This window comes from Diuraphis noxia, unplaced genomic scaffold (assembly GCF_037042655.1).
Source record: "Diuraphis noxia isolate RWA-SAM2 unplaced genomic scaffold, SU_Dnox_SAM2 contig0001, whole genome shotgun sequence".
Classification (NCBI taxonomy): Eukaryota; Metazoa; Arthropoda; class Insecta; order Hemiptera; family Aphididae; genus Diuraphis; species Diuraphis noxia.
In genome coordinates this window covers 91440581-91460230 of record NW_028301711.1, presented here as the reverse complement: position 1 = coordinate 91460230, position 19650 = coordinate 91440581, and the positions used below count along the sequence as shown (strand labels likewise).

General features: G+C 28.0%; 2 protein-coding genes and 1 pseudogene across 2 annotated transcripts; all 3 read right to left on the bottom strand.

Annotated features, from left to right (window-relative positions):
* LOC149062431 (uncharacterized) lies at positions 1–3523 on the bottom strand. The gene is made up of 6 exons (XM_089216929.1): positions 3429–3523; positions 3024–3292; positions 2181–2225; positions 1704–1906; positions 1495–1612; positions 1–228 (listed from the first exon to the last, which is right to left on the bottom strand). The coding sequence occupies exons 3-6, from the start codon at positions 2189–2191 to the stop codon at positions 90–92; spliced, it is 471 nt and encodes a 156-aa protein (XP_089073055.1). The 5' UTR covers positions 2192–2225; positions 3024–3292; positions 3429–3523; the 3' UTR covers positions 1–89.
* Positions 3524–5952: 2429 nt separating this feature from the next.
* LOC149062430 (zinc finger BED domain-containing protein 5-like) lies at positions 5953–6810 on the bottom strand (annotated as a pseudogene).
* A 6741-nt stretch (positions 6811–13551) lies between these two features.
* On the bottom strand, positions 13552–17074 carry LOC149062429 (uncharacterized). The gene is made up of 6 exons (XM_089216927.1): positions 16980–17074; positions 16575–16843; positions 15732–15776; positions 15255–15457; positions 15046–15163; positions 13552–13779 (listed from the first exon to the last, which is right to left on the bottom strand). The coding sequence occupies exons 3-6, from the start codon at positions 15740–15742 to the stop codon at positions 13641–13643; spliced, it is 471 nt and encodes a 156-aa protein (XP_089073053.1). The 5' UTR covers positions 15743–15776; positions 16575–16843; positions 16980–17074; the 3' UTR covers positions 13552–13640.
* Positions 17075–19650: the final 2576 nt, after the last annotated feature.

Genomic DNA, 19650 nt, shown 5'->3' with positions numbered 1-19650 from the left:
AATATATATATACATATATGTTATTGATACAAACAATATATCTTAAAAATATCTTTAGTTAAATATTGCAGAAAGTTAAAAACATAAATTTATGAAGATGGCAATAGAAAATAATATTGATCATCATAATAATATTCAGTAGTGGTTGTAGTTGGACGCATGGTGGTTGTTGTAGTAGTAGTTGTAGTGGTAGTTGGAAGACTGGTGGTTGTAGTTTCATTCTTCTTACTGTAATTATAAAGGCATAATATTGTTTATTGGACCATGACAGTTTAACTTTTATGAATATGAAGTTCTATCTTTGCTATATAGAAAGATTTATGAGTACATTGACTAGGCCACAGTTGAATTATAACTGAATAACAAGAATAGGAATATATATTATATAATTAATGGCAATTATAAGAAACAATATCTATCGTTATAAAGATTAAAATTAAGTCACTCATAAAAAATGTATATTATAGTGTCACACATATCTTCTTTATAATTTGAAGCAAAAAAAAAAAACTGACAAGTGGGTACCACTCATTAATAAATTTAAATTATAATGATATCTTAAAATAAATTTAGTAATATTATAGTCTGAAAGTCTGCCTTTAAATCGAATCGTTTTTTGTATAAAATAATTATTTAATATTACTATTTGCTGAATTAAAGTTAAACACATCCATTAAACATTTTCACAAGGCACCTAATGTTCAGCAGTGTACCTATTTACCCATTTGCCCGCTTTATAAACTCCAAAACAAATATTACTCAACCTACCTACCAGTTAAGAAGTTTACAACTAAACATAATTATATTAAATCAAATCATTATTTTAAAATATTATAAATATAATATATTAGGTAGGTATTTTGGATTTTTATAATGTGGTTTTGCAGTAGCGTTGGTATTAGTCGGTCGAGTCGGTGATCATTAACTCTGAGATTTGTCTTTTTATCACTATAAATATTAAATTAAACATAAATTTAACACAATATTTAACATTTTTGAAACAAATTCTTTTTTTTGTTTAATATTTGTGTCAGGTTATAAAACTATTAGAGAGTTTTTACTTTTGAGTCTCAAACTATCAACTAGATTTACTTTTTTGTTAGAAAACGGACTGTTGTAGAAAACATATGTTTAACTAAATTAATTAACTATAATTTTTTATATGATGTAATATAATATAAATATCCGTATAAAATAGTTAATAAGTTCTCCGATTTAAGTTTGCCGTGACAAGGATATGTTTGAGTTTGAAAGATACAGTTAAATGCAATTTCTATGATCATCCTAACCTAAACAATACCCACGTAAATATTGTGGTTGTCTAATATTTTAAAAGATAATAATAAAAAAATTTAAATTTCGTACAACAGATCGTACAACTTCAAATTTTCGAATGGTATAATGCCTACCTATAATTGTAAAAATGTTTAAAATTCAACACAATTGTATTGAATTTTACTAATATTAAAAGTTATCATTAATAAAAAGGTATACCTTTTCCGTGTCCCTGGACAATTTGATTTTATGAAATTTAAGCTGCATTCCATAAGACAGCAATGTTTTTTAAGAAATTTGTGTTTATTTTTCTTGATTTTTGATTTGCCAACAGTATCTAAAACGGGGCACATGCATAATTAGGTACATCCATGCATAATAATAATGTAGTTTTTATAGATGGTGACAAAAGTGACACTTTCATTTACCTCTTGGATTCCTCTGAGATTCCAGGAATTGGAGCCTTCTAGGCATCTCTTCACATAATATTGTTATAGAACTTTCGAGTAATTCTCCGCAATATTTTTGTTTATGTTCATATACATTAATATCACCTCGCACGGCAGCGGTCACCGACGCATCAAAGGCTATGTTGCAGGTCCACATTATAATAAATATTTTTAGACAAATCCTTAAATACAACACAAGAATATGCATAAATATTTTTAATAATTAATAATTTGAGGGTGGCAAACAACTAACAAGAGGCTAAATCATTTAAATAGAGTAGGTACCACTTATTTGTTAAAAATATTTCATTGAACATAATCAAATTATTACAAGATAAACCACCTTATATGAATACTTTAGATGTAAATTGAAACTGACAAATAACTAAGTTATGTAAAACTGACTGGGGTATCTAATGGAAGTATTCCACCTTTAATCATTTTTAAAGTACTTACATCGTCTTCATTTATGGTATCAGCTCTGTGGCAATTTTTTATGTCCTTTAAAAATATAAAAGATACATTGTTTTAACAACCTTTCTAAAACAGTTTGTAACTAATAGTAAAAAGTAAAACTATCATTAATATCAGTAATAATCATAATAATAATAGTAATTAATGTTATACAGGATATAGTTTTGTATATAGAATAATATAACGTCATATTGTTTTACATTTTTTTTTTTAAGATATAGTACAAGTTTTTAATTAGGAATCGATTGATTGAAAAACAATTTTTATAACATCTATTCTATAGTAGATTAACTTCAAATAAAAATAATAATAACATCAATAATATGACATTGTGAAACAGTTGAAACTAAGATATCAAACAGCATTAATTCATTACTAAAATACCTATGATGTCTTAATTAAATTAAAATAAATTTATTGCATGTTTTTTGTACTACAATTTAATATATAATTATCATGTTATAATATTAAATAAAATGATTATAAACATTAAATTTATTAACATATTTTAACTGTGACATAATTTATACTTGAGCCAACTAAAAACTGTAATACCTAACTAAAAATTCTTGAAATATTCAAGTTTCAATATTATAAGGATGAAGTCAAGTTAGAATATGGAATAATTTATTCCGAATATTCTATGATTAAAATTTATTACTTTAATGAAATTGATTTTTTTAAAGATATTATATATATATATATTGTTTCCTCTCTCCTAATATCGTTATAATTATCAGGTTTTATCCATAAATATTAACAATTGAAAAAAAATATTATACCTCAATACGTTTAAACTTATTAAAATTATAATAAATAACCAACCTTTAAGCCACACGTATCGTATTTCAAAAAGAATTGAAATCAAAAAAAATTCTGCGACGATTGATGAGTAAAATCCACAGCCACTCTATACCGAACAACTGGATAACCGGCGACTGCGTCGGTGTAATTTGGCAACAGTACTTATTCGAGTGATTCGTATATATTATGCCGATCATGGCAATAGTGGAATCGAAATGTCCAATTGCTAAAATACGCCCTCTTCCGGTCGCATCCATAAGTAACAATTAACGTGGTTGCAACGTACTCCTCTACATAACGAGTGTATATATAGTATGATTATAACGATACAGAATGAAAGGGGAATATAGCCATTTTTGATAATGTCAATGAGAACTCCCTTTAGATTCCTATAACATTGATTTTTAAATGTATACCACATTTTACCTGCATTGTGAGAAGAGTATCTTCTTTACTTTAATATAAAATTTTGATGATAAGAGAACAATTAGTAGGTACAATATTATGTCGTGACGATCGATAGTTACGATAACGACTGTGGTCTGTACTCAATAGAAATCATTAAATACATGTTTCAATAACTGTTATCACAACTTGAGAGTTGAGACGTAGAATCATTAAACATGTAGGTTATTCACATTTCTAAAATACAATTTCCCATAACAAATCAGAATACATTTGTATCCTGATTTTACATCAATTTCTTTAAGCGAATACTCATATAATCGTATGAATGAATATCTTTAATGATATCTTTACTGTGAAAAGTTAGGTGTCCACATAGCCAATAACTAATAAGTTCATATTATATATAAAACCAAAAACATGAAGATATTTTTGTGTGATAAGGACAATTATTCTTATCAATTTATTTTGTGTTTCATATATTTTATTTGTACTGCATTTTTGTCAAAACTTAACAGTTATGTTGTAATTCATTATATTGTAAAATAAAACATTTGTGTAATAAAGTGTCATTCATTAATTATTGTATTATGCGTTCATTCGTTATAATAATTATCAAAGTAATGAAGCTAACATGAATCATGGCGCAGTCGCTTTTGGATTGACGTTTCAACAGATCAAGCAGTTAAGCAGTAAGCGCTAAGCACACGATTATTGCGCACCAAGTCTAACCTCAAAACATTGAAACATGTTCGTGTCTACTGTCTGTGAAACTTCCGAAGTTGAACTTTGGAACGGTGATGTCGCTAGTTGGGCTAGTTAAATGTATGCACATGTAGTGACCCCTCACTAACTATAGAAACTATATTTGAGTTCAGCGACGTTGGATTGATGGTCAGGATTTTCAAAGGAGAAATGGACAGAGTTTATGATTTGCACAACGTTTGAAAATCGTTAAATGTTTATTAAATGAAAAATAGAAATTATATAAATTTGAGAACAGAACGTAAAGTATATGCCCGAGCAATTAGTTATGTAAAATGAAATAGTAATGGAATGAACTAATGTATAGCGGCACTGTTGACATGCTCAACGATTATACTAATCTCTACATAGGGTGAGACACAAACTAATTCTAATTCTGCTATGGATGAAGTCCTGTATTTATGCAGAATCTTAGTGGCTAAATTGTTACACGTAAGAGACAAGGAGGTGGATCAAAAGGTACCGTCGTGGTTGTTGTTGCCAAATGTAGTTGAAAGCGTTTCCCATTCGTAGCTATCAAATATTTCTACGAATTGTAATAAATTCGCAGCGGTATTTAAATTACAAGGCTGAAGACGTGCATCGATATATAATATTGCAAATAATAAAACAATTCTGCCGTTTTATTATAATGTTTCCACGAAAATATGAAATGGTAATAAAAAAAAAGTGTTGTTTTTTTGTGATACTGAAGATGCGCATCGGTTTTGGGTGTATATTATGTAATATCGTTGATTGAATAGTAAATTGACTACGTCGGTTTACTACACACAGATTGAAAGAGAGTTACTATCTGTGTACTTTGCTTGTCATAAATTTCAACAGATGATATACGGCCATAGAATAACAATTTACACTGATCACAAGCCATTAATAACAATCTTCAAAATAGAAATAAATGACATAACCGCACGGTTACAAAGGCTAAAGTTAGGATTACTGGAATATGACATAAATCTTGAGCTTGTACCAGGAAAAAAAGTTTATTAGCTGACCCACTGTCAAGGTTATATTTTAATGATTTAAATGTGAAAACTCAGTGTGCTGACATAGCTCGTGAGATAGTAGTAGCACCAGAGAATGTATTGTTAATTTCATCGAAAAACTAAAAATGTTAAAAATTAAAACAAGGGAGGATGAATTCCTAAAAAAAATATTGAACCTCTATCACAATGGGTGGACTAATAGTCTAAAATAAAATAATACTCCATTAAGGCTAGTGAATATAATAACAACTCAGAAATGGGAAATTTGGTAAAAGATTAAAATGATATTACAGTGAGTGATGAGTTAATTTGAAAATATAATATATAATTGAAAATTTATGGAAACATTTTCTTCCATTTGAATCATTGAAGGTTTTTTTTGTAGTTGGAACAAAAAGAGCAAGAAGAACGTACATCACCACACCATTTTTATAATCTGAAAAAAATATTATTTTTGTAAATATAAAAATATAAATGAACATAAAAATTTAACACATATAGTGGTTATCTATATATAAAAAAAAAACATAACTCATTATATTATTATTCAGTGGTTCTCAAACTTTTTTGTTCGCGTAGCCCTTATGTTCATAAAAAAAATTACGGAGCCCCAAAAATCATAAATGTCTATTTGAGACAACAATAATTCATAAAAAATTATGTCAATTGAATATGCTTTGCTTTTAATTTTAATTTTCTGTAAAATATGAATATATATAAATTATTTAATTAATTTAATAGGAAAAAAAGAACATAATATTTTATTAATTTACAAATTTTAATATTTAGTGATTTTAATGTGATCCATGATGTTGGCTTTTTTTATTTACCAGTATTTTCATATTTGGCTTGATAGACGAGAGTTGAATGCGCATATCTGCTTCAGCATCCAATTTATTTCGATATTTGGTTTTCGTTGATGCATATGACGAAAATCCGGTTTCACGTAGATATGTTGTTACGAAAGGAAAAAGTATGAAGATAGCTTTTTTAGCTAGAGATTGATATTCATTAGTAATACTGCTACTGTACCAAAAATGTGTTAATGATATTTTATCAAATAAAGTTTTAAAACATGAATCGGTGGTAATTTCAATAAATTTTTTATACTCCGTTGTAGATAAATCTTCAGGCTTATCGTTGATTAAAAACGGATTTTTATCCCAATTATATCGTTGGATAAATTCTATATCTTTACATTCTGGAAAATATTTTTCTAATGACGATAGTATTTCATTTAAATGTTGTTCAATTTCGCCATATATTTCATTAAAATCTTCAATATTACCATCAATCGATTCTAAATATTCTTTTAACAAAGGAAAACTATCAATTTTATGTTGAGAAAAACACACATCCCAAAATTTAATATTTTTTTTAAAGTTCGAATTTTGTCGTTTGCCGTCAAAACGGTGTTCATTTTACCTTGTATTGATAAGTTCAATTCATTTAGTTTTGTGAAAATATCAGCCAAATAACTAATTCGAAATAACCAAATTTTATCAGTAAGTCTGAGCTGTAAATTAAATAGATGATCGGTGAAAAAAACGTACAATTCATTGCGCAATTCAAGTAAACGTACAAGTGTTTTTTCCCCGTGAAAGCCATCTTACTTCGGTATGGTAAAGTAGTGATTTGTGCATACTTCCCATATCTTCACACAAAATTGTGAACAGTCTTGTGCTCATTGGTCGAGATTTTACGAAGTTTATAATCTTCACTGCCTCATCAAGTACATTTTTAAGAGGTAGTGGTATATTTTTAATAGCAAGTGCTTGACGATGAAGAATGCAATGACTATTACTACAATTGTTTGTTACTTCTTTAATTCGTGAAACCACACTAGCAGTTTTTCCAACCATTGCCTCGCTCCATCTATACAAATATCAATACAGTTATCCCAAGTCAATCCTTCTATTTCGAAAAAATTGTTCAGCATATTGAAGATTTCATAACCAGTTGTATAAGTGGACTAAGGTTGACATAATAAGAGGTCTTCAAGAGAAGTTTGAATAGGTATGCTGCTCAAATTTATCACCCTTATGATTGGTCATTATTAATCCGTTTTGCTGGAAAAGACAAATTTACTGTTATTGAAGCTAAACAAAGTCATTTTCAAGATTTTCATAGCTTGTTAAAAACAAAATATCAATTTAAAAAAAAAAATGCGGCAGGACAAGCATTCTTTTTTCGTGATGTACAATGGCTACGATTTAACAAATGTGACAAAAATAATGTGTTTTACAAATTATCTTTGAAGGATGATGAAATATTTCATAAAATGGATTTAACTCGAAGGAATGCTTTATGCAATACACCAATACCCAAATATCGGTTTTCTAAAAATGATTTTTAGAAGAGTATGTTGTAGTTATGGAACCATTGTGCATTTGCCTTGATGTGTTGCAAGGTGAAAATAATATGTATTTTGGGTTTTTGTTGCCTTCTATTACAATACTCTTACAAAAATATGATGATATCGCTAAAAAAAATTTAATTTATTGTGATTCTTTAGTTAGTTTGATTAAAGCAAACGTGGAAAAACGTTTCGAACATTTTTTGACTGATCCGTTTTTATTGTCTGCAACGGTTTCACATCCGTTTTTTAAAACCATCTGGCTAACCGACAATGATAAAAAAATAAGTCATTATCATTTTAAAAAAAATGTTGTTTAGAAATGTTTGAACAGTCAAATTTGCCTGAATCTGAAGTATCTGATAGCAGTATCAGCGAAGATGCAAATCATTACTTTAATTGGTCTGAAAATAAATCAAAAGTGGATCTTTCATTATATCAAGAAATAACCAGGTATTTGTTTAAGTACTTTTGTAAAAGTTTTACGAAAAATCTAAATATATTGAATGAAATGCCAACACTTAAAAAGGTATTTTTTAAATTTAACACATCACTTCCTAGCATTGCCGCTGTAGAACGCATATTTAGTGTTGATGGTGCTGTTTTATCGAAAAAAAGGGGTAAGATGAACGATAAAAATTTTGAAAATGTATTAATGTTCAAGTGTAAAAATCAATAAAATAAAATATACAGTAACTATAATATTATTATAATTAACTATTAATTAACAGTTGGTTTTTTTTTATTGTGTTTTATCAAATTAATTCTTTTTTATTATTACTATTTACTATTATTATTTAATAAACATAAATTTGGCCATTGGCTTAAAGTAGTTGAACAGTTGTAATGTTGTGTAATTAATAGTTATGTTACTAAAATACTACCTAATGTTGATTATTATTTTTTTTCAGCTTATAAAATAATAAATATGTTGCTAGGTTAGGTTCTTGTTATCAACAAGTTATTTAAAAAATAAAATATAATATATTAAAATGTAAAAATGTAGCTACTATTGATGGACGTATAGAAATTATGACGGCAGAGCTAAAATAAATGTTTGTGCGTTAATCCCTCTCCTAAGCACCCCTTTAGCTAATGGTTATTTACTTCCTGTAAAACAAATTAAATTATTGAACGTATAAATAATGTATGGCTTAAGTATCTTTATATGTTTGTGGCTTAACGCTTAGATAATATATTTTATTGATGTTTTTTGTTACATATACCTAACTATATGAATAGCGTTAAAAAAATACATTTTTATTTGATGGTTAAGAAACAACACATTAATCAAGTACTTTGTGCGACTGTCTGAGACACGAACTTGAGTACATCTTTTTTTTTATATTCTATGTTATTTACAATACATACTTGAAGATATGTTCTGTTGTATATTACGTACCTACATAATATATAAAGATATGGGAACGAACTAAAGTGGACTTATAATGTTATAATATGGTCTGTGGCCTAGCAGGGAGTAGGCGTCTGCTGATCACTACATAGGTATCATATACGATACAGCCAATAGGTACACAATGCACATGTACAATATAATATAAAATATAATGAATTTGAATTCTGCCATGCATCATCTATACCATGACCCGGATGTTGTATTAATTTTATTCTATTGAAGTGAACTGAACAAAATATAGTAAATTGTTTGCTCGGTCTTATATTATATTTTAAAAGTGGGTACTATAGATACATATGATGACAATGAAAGCGGATTTTGGCTTAGGCGTCACATTGTCGTTAGCACGAAACTACATCATATACACCTACCTACCCATTGTAATACAATATAACGCATTCAAAATCGATCACTTACTACCCTTGCCATGACCAGGAGTTTTTTTTTATTATATGATTCCGTGTAACTACTATTCCAACCCAAAAGTAATTGTTTGTTTTGTTGTATGTACCATGTATACGATGACAATAAAAGTGGACTTACGATCTGCACCCTCGTGTTACGATATTTTAATAGGTACTGTCGTGTGTCGTCTGATACAATTTGTACTTAATACTTTGGTCAATGTTATTATTTTAAAGTGTTTCAATTTTTAAAATGTAAAAGTGTTTAAGTTTTAAATTATTTAAAGAGTAGTCATATTATATTGAAAATTAAAAGCGAAGAACCCGGTTCTTGAAATGTATTTTACTTATGATATCAATAAAAACAGTAGTAAATGTAATGTAGTGGGATGTACGAGGTATATATATCTGGTAAACATGCATCGAACTTGAAAAAACACATTTTTGCCCTACACAAAAATGAGTACAAAGATTTAACGGAGGCCAAATTGTCTAAATCTGGTGCTCGTATTGAAAATGTTCAGTTACATGATAAAGCTATGGTAAGTAATGACTAATAAATAATTATTATATTAATATTAAATATAGTAAATTATACATATTATTAATTATGATGTATTAATATAATTTACTAGAGATCCAGAGAGAAAAGATAAAATCATCTACTTAATATTTGTCCTTTTAAATAACTTGTGTTTACTTCTTCAGTAAATGTGTATCTGTTATAGTTAAAACCCGAAATCCGTCTTTTTATTTTTAAATAGAAAAATTGAACAGTCATTATTATTACAATTTGTCAAAGTTAAAAAGAAATCTTTTCGTATAGACATGAACCAACAGAAATTATTTGATGCTTGTGATGGGTTAGTGATAGTTAATGTGAGACCTTTTAGCTTGATGCCGGATTTAAAAAAAATTATAAATCTCATCCTTGAAGCATTCGGTACAGATAATACTTACTATACATTACTCATTAGTGTATTTTAAATTTACCAGTCATTGTTATGCACAACACATTTTAATAGCAAATATTTTGTTCTGTTTGAAGAAGATATGGACTATAGTAATTTGGTATTGATTGATTGAACTATGCAAGGTATTATTAGGCCGTTTCGTACACACCGATAAAATCGGAACCGGAGTGAGCGCCGGTACCGGTTGTTCTCTTTTTTTCACACATACCGGTAAAACCTAGACCGGTGCCAGATTAATTTCACATACAACGACGAAACCATGTTAAACAGTTTTTGTATTCACTAAGGTGAAGTCATGTTAAGTTATTTTCTCTGTTGTTCTCAATTGAAAAGGTACCTTTTATCTTTTATGGATTGTCGCCATTTTCCACTCTCTAGCCAAGATATCGAAAATCGTATTTTCTTTTGTTGTATAATGTATTGTAATACAATCCCGGGAACATTTAGGTATGTTTTTTTTTTTTGTTCGATGTCATGGCAGTGGCGTATTTATGATTTTTTCTAGGGGGTGGATGACAAGAGGGGCGTAGCCCCCCACACCCCCAACAACACAACAATGAATTAATTACTTTGAATTACATATAAATATTTATTATTATAATATAAAAAAATTTATATTATTACATATTAATATAATATAAACCATATCAACCATATAACCGTGGCCACGAGAAATGTAATGATAATATCAAAAATCTCTGTTATCGTATATAATCTTATGATAATATGATATCATGTTTAAGTACTGTTATTTTCACGAACCGTTCTTCACAGGAAAAATTGTTAGTATGATCCATTTCCTTATCACACTTATACCATGGTAATGACCACGCTCGTGGTTATTATTTAAAACCGCATCACTTATCACGGTATTATCATAGAACAGTTGTATTATATCAAGGTTAATATGAATTTATATATTTATATTAACCTTGGTATTATATATTGTATATAAATTGTGATTGTAGATTTATTAATTGCTGCCAAATGTCATGATTTTGGCGGGGAAATATGATTTATACGATTACCCATCAATGTATGGCCTGTTTTACAATCATAGTTTAAACCTCGGTTACGCTTGAACCACTGATTTTATCGGCCGAATTCGGTGGTTTAACCTGAGTTCAACTATTGTAATACGGGCCCTAATAATAAGAGCAATAAGAGGATAGTCAAAGCTAAGCCTATTCATTGCATTGTATCTTATCACAATATTAATTGGGTCATAAAAATAAAAGTAGGGCACTCAATAATAAATTGGAGATTTCGGGGTTATTGGAAGATCGCCTATTTTAGTAGTGTACTCCTTGTTAGTAAACTTTTCTTGTTTAGCCAACGCCGACTAGTAAATTTTCCGGTTTCCCAATTTTAAGTTTCATTTTGAGATACAATTTTTTTATAAATTAGTATATTATTTTTAATATGTTTTCCTGTGAGGTTAGGGTGTTATTATTTGTTTAGTGTATTCAAATTTTTTTTTTTTTTTTGTTCAAACAATTAATAAATGTCAATAATATTATTCATTAATAATTTATTATTAACAAAATGTCTGTGAATAAAATGTTGTCTTGGGTGTTGTGCAGTGTACTAAACCAAGTAAACCATGAAATATGAAAATACTAATATTTCAAAATATAATATAATATTGTGATAAGGATGTGATAAGAAAATGGATCATACGAAAAATTTTTTCCTGCAAAGAACCGTTCGTGTTATTTTCATAGAAAATAGAAGATAATAAAATCTATTATCTATGGTTATTTTATATAACAAAATTATGATACCTTTTTTGTTGATAACTGAAACTTATCAATTAATATCTGTACATTAGAATTTAATAATTAGTACATAATATTGTATACAATATCAAAGAGCCATGAGGGCGGATCTGTCCGCCCAAAGTAAATACGCCACTGTGTCATGGCTGATTTATGGCGTTCAGAACAGCAAAGAAAACAACGTAAGTTAGTTCTGCCGGATACCAACGGAATCATGCACATTTTAAGAAACACAATTATTCGTACTTACGTTTTCAACTAAAATATTTAAAATGTTCGTGCAATATTGCCATATTTCTAAAATCTTACGCAGTGTTTGGGAAGAACGTCGTTCAATAACGCGTGTTCATACTTAGTGAACGATTAACGCGAACGTTACTCGTTTTTTCAAATTGAACGTGAATAAGATGAATGGCGATTATATATTATTTTAACAATTTTTGAGACTCATAATGCATTTACAAATAATTAATAAATATGTTTAAAACATATTGATTAATTGTATTTTATAATAATATATTTTGATTATGATACTATGAATATTATGAAAATACGAATGAAATTAATTTAGTGATGAACGACCTAATCAACAATTTCATTATTTTTTTAGTGAACGTTCCGAATATTAAGTTTAATTTAAAAAATGACTAATTTATAGCTTTTTACTACATTCGTATTGTATACCTACATGATTAGAAATCTCAAAGCCTCAAAACTATAGTTCTTACGTCTTATGGTTGTCTTTTTAATACACCACGTCATTCATTTAATACTACACCCTCTCTATCATGTCGCATAAATTTATGAAAGATACAATGAAATTCCGCGTATCTACTGAAAGCTAATGTGCATTCAGATCAATTTCATATTAGTATTAGAAAAATTAAATTAACACTGTATTTTTTAATACTTTTTATACACAAAACCTTTTTCAGAGAAAGCTATAACCACGAACTAAGATATATCTTAGTTCATGGCTATAACTAACTCATTAAGCATCACACATGGAAACTAGTATGGTAACACAGTTTCTCAGTGATTACAGAGTTAATATTGTTAACGTAAAACATATCAACAACTATATGAGCTCCATGTAAAAAAAAAAAAAAAATAATTTATCTTAATGGTTTGATAAAGAACTCCAATTTTTTTAGACCGACTAAATCAAATAACAATATCTTTTCGAATTTGAAAGCTCAATAGATAAAAAAATCTAAAACATTTTCACGATTATATACTCCAGTCCAAAAGTAAAAATGTGTAAATAGTCGTTCTACACACTCAAACGCTGGTTCTCGCGGTTTACCAAACATTGCATTATTATTCATATGTGTTAAGCATACATATAAAAGGTTACTGACCCATTGTAAAATTAAAATGATATAAAATAAAATAAATAAATAAAAGTTTATTTGTATGAAGAAAATATATCATATAATTAAATGATTCCCATTACTTAAAAAAAATATATATATACATATATGTTATTGATACAAACAATATATCTTAAAAATATCTTTAGTTAAATATTGCAGAAAGTTAAAAACATAAATTTATGAAGATGGCAATAGAAAATAATATTGATCATCATAATAATATTCAGTAGTGGTTGTAGTTGGACGCATGGTGGTTGTTGTAGTAGTAGTTGTAGTGGTAGTTGGAAGACTGGTGGTTGTAGTTTCATTCTTCTTACTGTAATTATAAAGGCATAATATTGTTTATTGGACCATGACAGTTTAACTTTTATGAATATGAAGTTCTATCTTTGCTATATAGAAAGATTTATGAGTACATTGACTAGGCCACAGTTGAATTATAACTGAATAACAAGAATAGGAATATATATTATATAATTAATGGCAATTATAAGAAACAATATCTATCGTTATAAAGATTAAAATTAAGTCACTCATAAAAAATGTATATTATAGTGTCACACATATCTTCTTTATAATTTGAAGCAAAAAAAAAAAACTGACAAGTGGGTACCACTCATTAATAAATTTAAATTATAATGATATCTTAAAATAAATTTAGTAATATTATAGTCTGAAAGTCTGCCTTTAAATCGAATCGTTTTTTGTATAAAATAATTATTTAATATTACTATTTGCTGAATTAAAGTTAAACACATCCATTAAACATTTTCACAAGGCACCTAATGTTCAGCAGTGTACCTATTTACCCATTTGCCCGCTTTATAAACTCCAAAACAAATATTACTCAACCTACCTACCAGTTAAGAAGTTTACAACTAAACATAATTATATTAAATCAAATCATTATTTTAAAATATTATAAATATAATATATTAGGTAGGTATTTTGGATTTTTATAATGTGGTTTTGCAGTAGCGTTGGTATTAGTCGGTCGAGTCGGTGATCATTAACTCTGAGATTTGTCTTTTTATCACTATAAATATTAAATTAAACATAAATTTAACACAATATTTAACATTTTTGAAACAAATTCTTTTTTTTGTTTAATATTTGTGTCAGGTTATAAAACTATTAGAGAGTTTTTACTTTTGAGTCTCAAACTATCAACTAGATTTACTTTTTTGTTAGAAAACGGACTGTTGTAGAAAACATATGTTTAACTAAATTAATTAACTATAATTTTTTATATGATGTAATATAATATAAATATCCGTATAAAATAGTTAATAAGTTCTCCGATTTAAGTTTGCCGTGACAAGGATATGTTTGAGTTTGAAAGATACAGTTAAATGCAATTTCTATGATCATCCTAACCTAAACAATACCCACGTAAATATTGTGGTTGTCTAATATTTTAAAAGATAATAATAAAAAAATTTAAATTTCGTACAACAGATCGTACAACTTCAAATTTTCGAATGGTATAATGCCTACCTATAATTGTAAAAATGTTTAAAATTCAACACAATTGTATTGAATTTTACTAATATTAAAAGTTATCATTAATAAAAAGGTATACCTTTTCCGTGTCCCTGGACAATTTGATTTTATGAAATTTAAGCTGCATTCCATAAGACAGCAATGTTTTTTAAGAAATTTGTGTTTATTTTTCTTGATTTTTGATTTGCCAACAGTATCTAAAACGGGGCACATGCATAATTAGGTACATCCATGCATAATAATAATGTAGTTTTTATAGATGGTGACAAAAGTGACACTTTCATTTACCTCTTGGATTCCTCTGAGATTCCAGGAATTGGAGCCTTCTAGGCATCTCTTCACATAATATTGTTATAGAACTTTCGAGTAATTCTCCGCAATATTTTTGTTTATGTTCATATACATTAATATCACCTCGCACGGCAGCGGTCACCGACGCATCAAAGGCTATGTTGCAGGTCCACATTATAATAAATATTTTTAGACAAATCCTTAAATACAACACAAGAATATGCATAAATATTTTTAATAATTAATAATTTGAGGGTGGCAAACAACTAACAAGAGGCTAAATCATTTAAATAGAGTAGGTACCACTTATTTGTTAAAAATATTTCATTGAACATAATCAAATTATTACAAGATAAACCACCTTATATGAATACTTTAGATGTAAATTGAAACTGACAAATAACTAAGTTATGTAAAACTGACTGGGGTATCTAATGGAAGTATTCCACCTTTAATCATTTTTAAAGTACTTACATCGTCTTCATTTATGGTATCAGCTCTGTGGCAATTTTTTATGTCCTTTAAAAATATAAAAGATACATTGTTTTAACAACCTTTCTAAAACAGTTTGTAACTAATAGTAAAAAGTAAAACTATCATTAATATCAGTAATAATCATAATAATAATAGTAATTAATGTTATACAGGATATAGTTTTGTATATAGAATAATATAACGTCATATTGTTTTACATTTTTTTTTTTAAGATATAGTACAAGTTTTTAATTAGGAATCGATTGATTGAAAAACAATTTTTATAACATCTATTCTATAGTAGATTAACTTCAAATAAAAATAATAATAACATCAATAATATGACATTGTGAAACAGTTGAAACTAAGATATCAAACAGCATTAATTCATTACTAAAATACCTATGATGTCTTAATTAAATTAAAATAAATTTATTGCATGTTTTTTGTACTACAATTTAATATATAATTATCATGTTATAATATTAAATAAAATGATTATAAACATTAAATTTATTAACATATTTTAACTGTGACATAATTTATACTTGAGCCAACTAAAAACTGTAATACCTAACTAAAAATTCTTGAAATATTCAAGTTTCAATATTATAAGGATGAAGTCAAGTTAGAATATGGAATAATTTATTCCGAATATTCTATGATTAAAATTTATTACTTTAATGAAATTGATTTTTTTAAAGATATTATATATATATATATTGTTTCCTCTCTCCTAATATCGTTATAATTATCAGGTTTTATCCATAAATATTAACAATTGAAAAAAAATATTATACCTCAATACGTTTAAACTTATTAAAATTATAATAAATAACCAACCTTTAAGCCACACGTATCGTATTTCAAAAAGAATTGAAATCAAAAAAAATTCTGCGACGATTGATGAGTAAAATCCACAGCCACTCTATACCGAACAACTGGATAACCGGCGACTGCGTCGGTGTAATTTGGCAACAGTACTTATTCGAGTGATTCGTATATATTATGCCGATCATGGCAATAGTGGAATCGAAATGTCCAATTGCTAAAATACGCCCTCTTCCGGTCGCATCCATAAGTAACAATTAACGTGGTTGCAACGTACTCCTCTACATAACGAGTGTATATATAGTATGATTATAACGATACAGAATGAAAGGGGAATATAGCCATTTTTGATAATGTCAATGAGAACTCCCTTTAGATTCCTATAACATTGATTTTTAAATGTATACCACATTTTACCTGCATTGTGAGAAGAGTATCTTCTTTACTTTAATATAAAATTTTGATGATAAGAGAACAATTAGTAGGTACAATATTATGTCGTGACGATCGATAGTTACGATAACGACTGTGGTCTGTACTCAATAGAAATCATTAAATACATGTTTCAATAACTGTTATCACAACTTGAGAGTTGAGACGTAGAATCATTAAACATGTAGGTTATTCACATTTCTAAAATACAATTTCCCATAACAAATCAGAATACATTTGTATCCTGATTTTACATCAATTTCTTTAAGCGAATACTCATATAATCGTATGAATGAATATCTTTAATGATATCTTTACTGTGAAAAGTTAGGTGTCCACATAGCCAATAACTAATAAGTTCATATTATATATAAAACCAAAAACATGAAGATATTTTTGTGTGATAAGGACAATTATTCTTATCAATTTATTTTGTGTTTCATATATTTTATTTGTACTGCATTTTTGTCAAAACTTAACAGTTATGTTGTAATTCATTATATTGTAAAATAAAACATTTGTGTAATAAAGTGTCATTCATTAATTATTGTATTATGCGTTCATTCGTTATAATAATTATCAAAGTAATGAAGCTAACATGAATCATGGCGCAGTCGCTTTTGGATTGACGTTTCAACAGATCAAGCAGTTAAGCAGTAAGCGCTAAGCACACGATTATTGCGCACCAAGTCTAACCTCAAAACATTGAAACATGTTCGTGTCTACTGTCTGTGAAACTTCCGAAGTTGAACTTTGGAACGGTGATGTCGCTAGTTGGGCTAGTTAAATGTATGCACATGTAGTGACCCCTCACTAACTATAGAAACTATATTTGAGTTCAGCGACGTTGGATTGATGGTCAGGATTTTCAAAGGAGAAATGGACAGAGTTTATGATTTGCACAACGTTTGAAAATCGTTAAATGTTTATTAAATGAAAAATAGAAATTATATAAATTTGAGAACAGAACGTAAAGTATATGCCCGAGCAATTAGTTATGTAAAATGAAATAGTAATGGAATGAACTAATGTATAGCGGCACTGTTGACATGCTCAACGATTATACTAATCTCTACATAGGGTGAGACACAAACTAATTCTAATTCTGCTATGGATGAAGTCCTGTATTTATGCAGAATCTTAGTGGCTAAATTGTTACACGTAAGAGACAAGGAGGTGGATCAAAAGGTACCGTCGTGGTTGTTGTTGCCAAATGTAGTTGAAAGCGTTTCCCATTCGTAGCTATCAAATATTTCTACGAATTGTAATAAATTCGCAGCGGTATTTAAATTACAAGGCTGAAGACGTGCATCGATATATAATATTGCAAATAATAAAACAATTCTGCCGTTTTATTATAATGTTTCCACGAAAATATGAAATGGTAATAAAAAAAAAGTGTTGTTTTTTTGTGATACTGAAGATGCGCATCGGTTTTGGGTGTATATTATGTAATATCGTTGATTGAATAGTAAATTGACTACGTCGGTTTACTACACACAGATTGAAAGAGAGTTACTATCTGTGTACTTTGCTTGTCATAAATTTCAACAGATGATATACGGCCATAGAATAACAATTTACACTGATCACAAGCCATTAATAACAATCTTCAAAATAGAAATAAATGACATAACCGCACGGTTACAAAGGCTAAAGTTAGGATTACTGGAATATGACATAAATCTTGAGCTTGTACCAGGAAAAAAAGTTTATTAGCTGACCCACTGTCAAGGTTATATTTTAATGATTTAAATGTGAAAACTCAGTGTGCTGACATAGCTCGTGAGATAGTAGTAGCACCAGAGAATGTATTGTTAATTTCATCGAAAAACTAAAAATGTTAAAAATTAAAACAAGGGAGGATGAATTCCTAAAAAAAATATTGAACCTCTATCACAATGGGTGGACTAATAGTCTAAAATAAAATAATACTCCATTTAGGCTAGTGAATATAATAACAACTCAGAAATGGGAAATTTGGTAAAAGATTAAAATGATATTACAGTGAGTGATGAGTTAATTTTTTTTAATAAACAGGTAGAAGTGTCTGTACTAATAGGTAGTAAGGTCTAAGGATAATATTTTTATCAAAATTACATGCAGATCACATAGGATTTGAGAAAACACTGGGCAAAGCCAAACAAGTAGTGGCCGTTTATGTCTAATGACATAAAAATTATGTTTAATAAGAAGGCTAATATTAAAGAACCACTACTAGGTACCACATGAGTTCACAGAACGTCCTTATTGTAAATTAGTCGTTGATTTTGCTGAAGTTACGGGTCAAACATATCTTATGGTAACAAACTACTATTCTAAGTGGTTTGAATCAATTAAAAAAACCTCTAAAAATACAGGCACAGTTATTAAAGAACTGAAGAAACTATTTAGATATGGGATACCTGTTGAGGTTATATCTGATATTGTACCATTTAATTATTTAGAATTCAAAACATTTTGTTGGGATAATGATATTAAATGTTTTTTGAAATAATAATAACATAATTAATATAGTATAAAATATCATAGACTCAATCCGTCTCCGCTTAGAATCGTTTTGAGTATACAATTATTCATTTATATTCACATTGAACGCTCAGTTTGGAGAATATAGAGTAGCAATTATAATCACCTATTCTTTTATATAATTTAT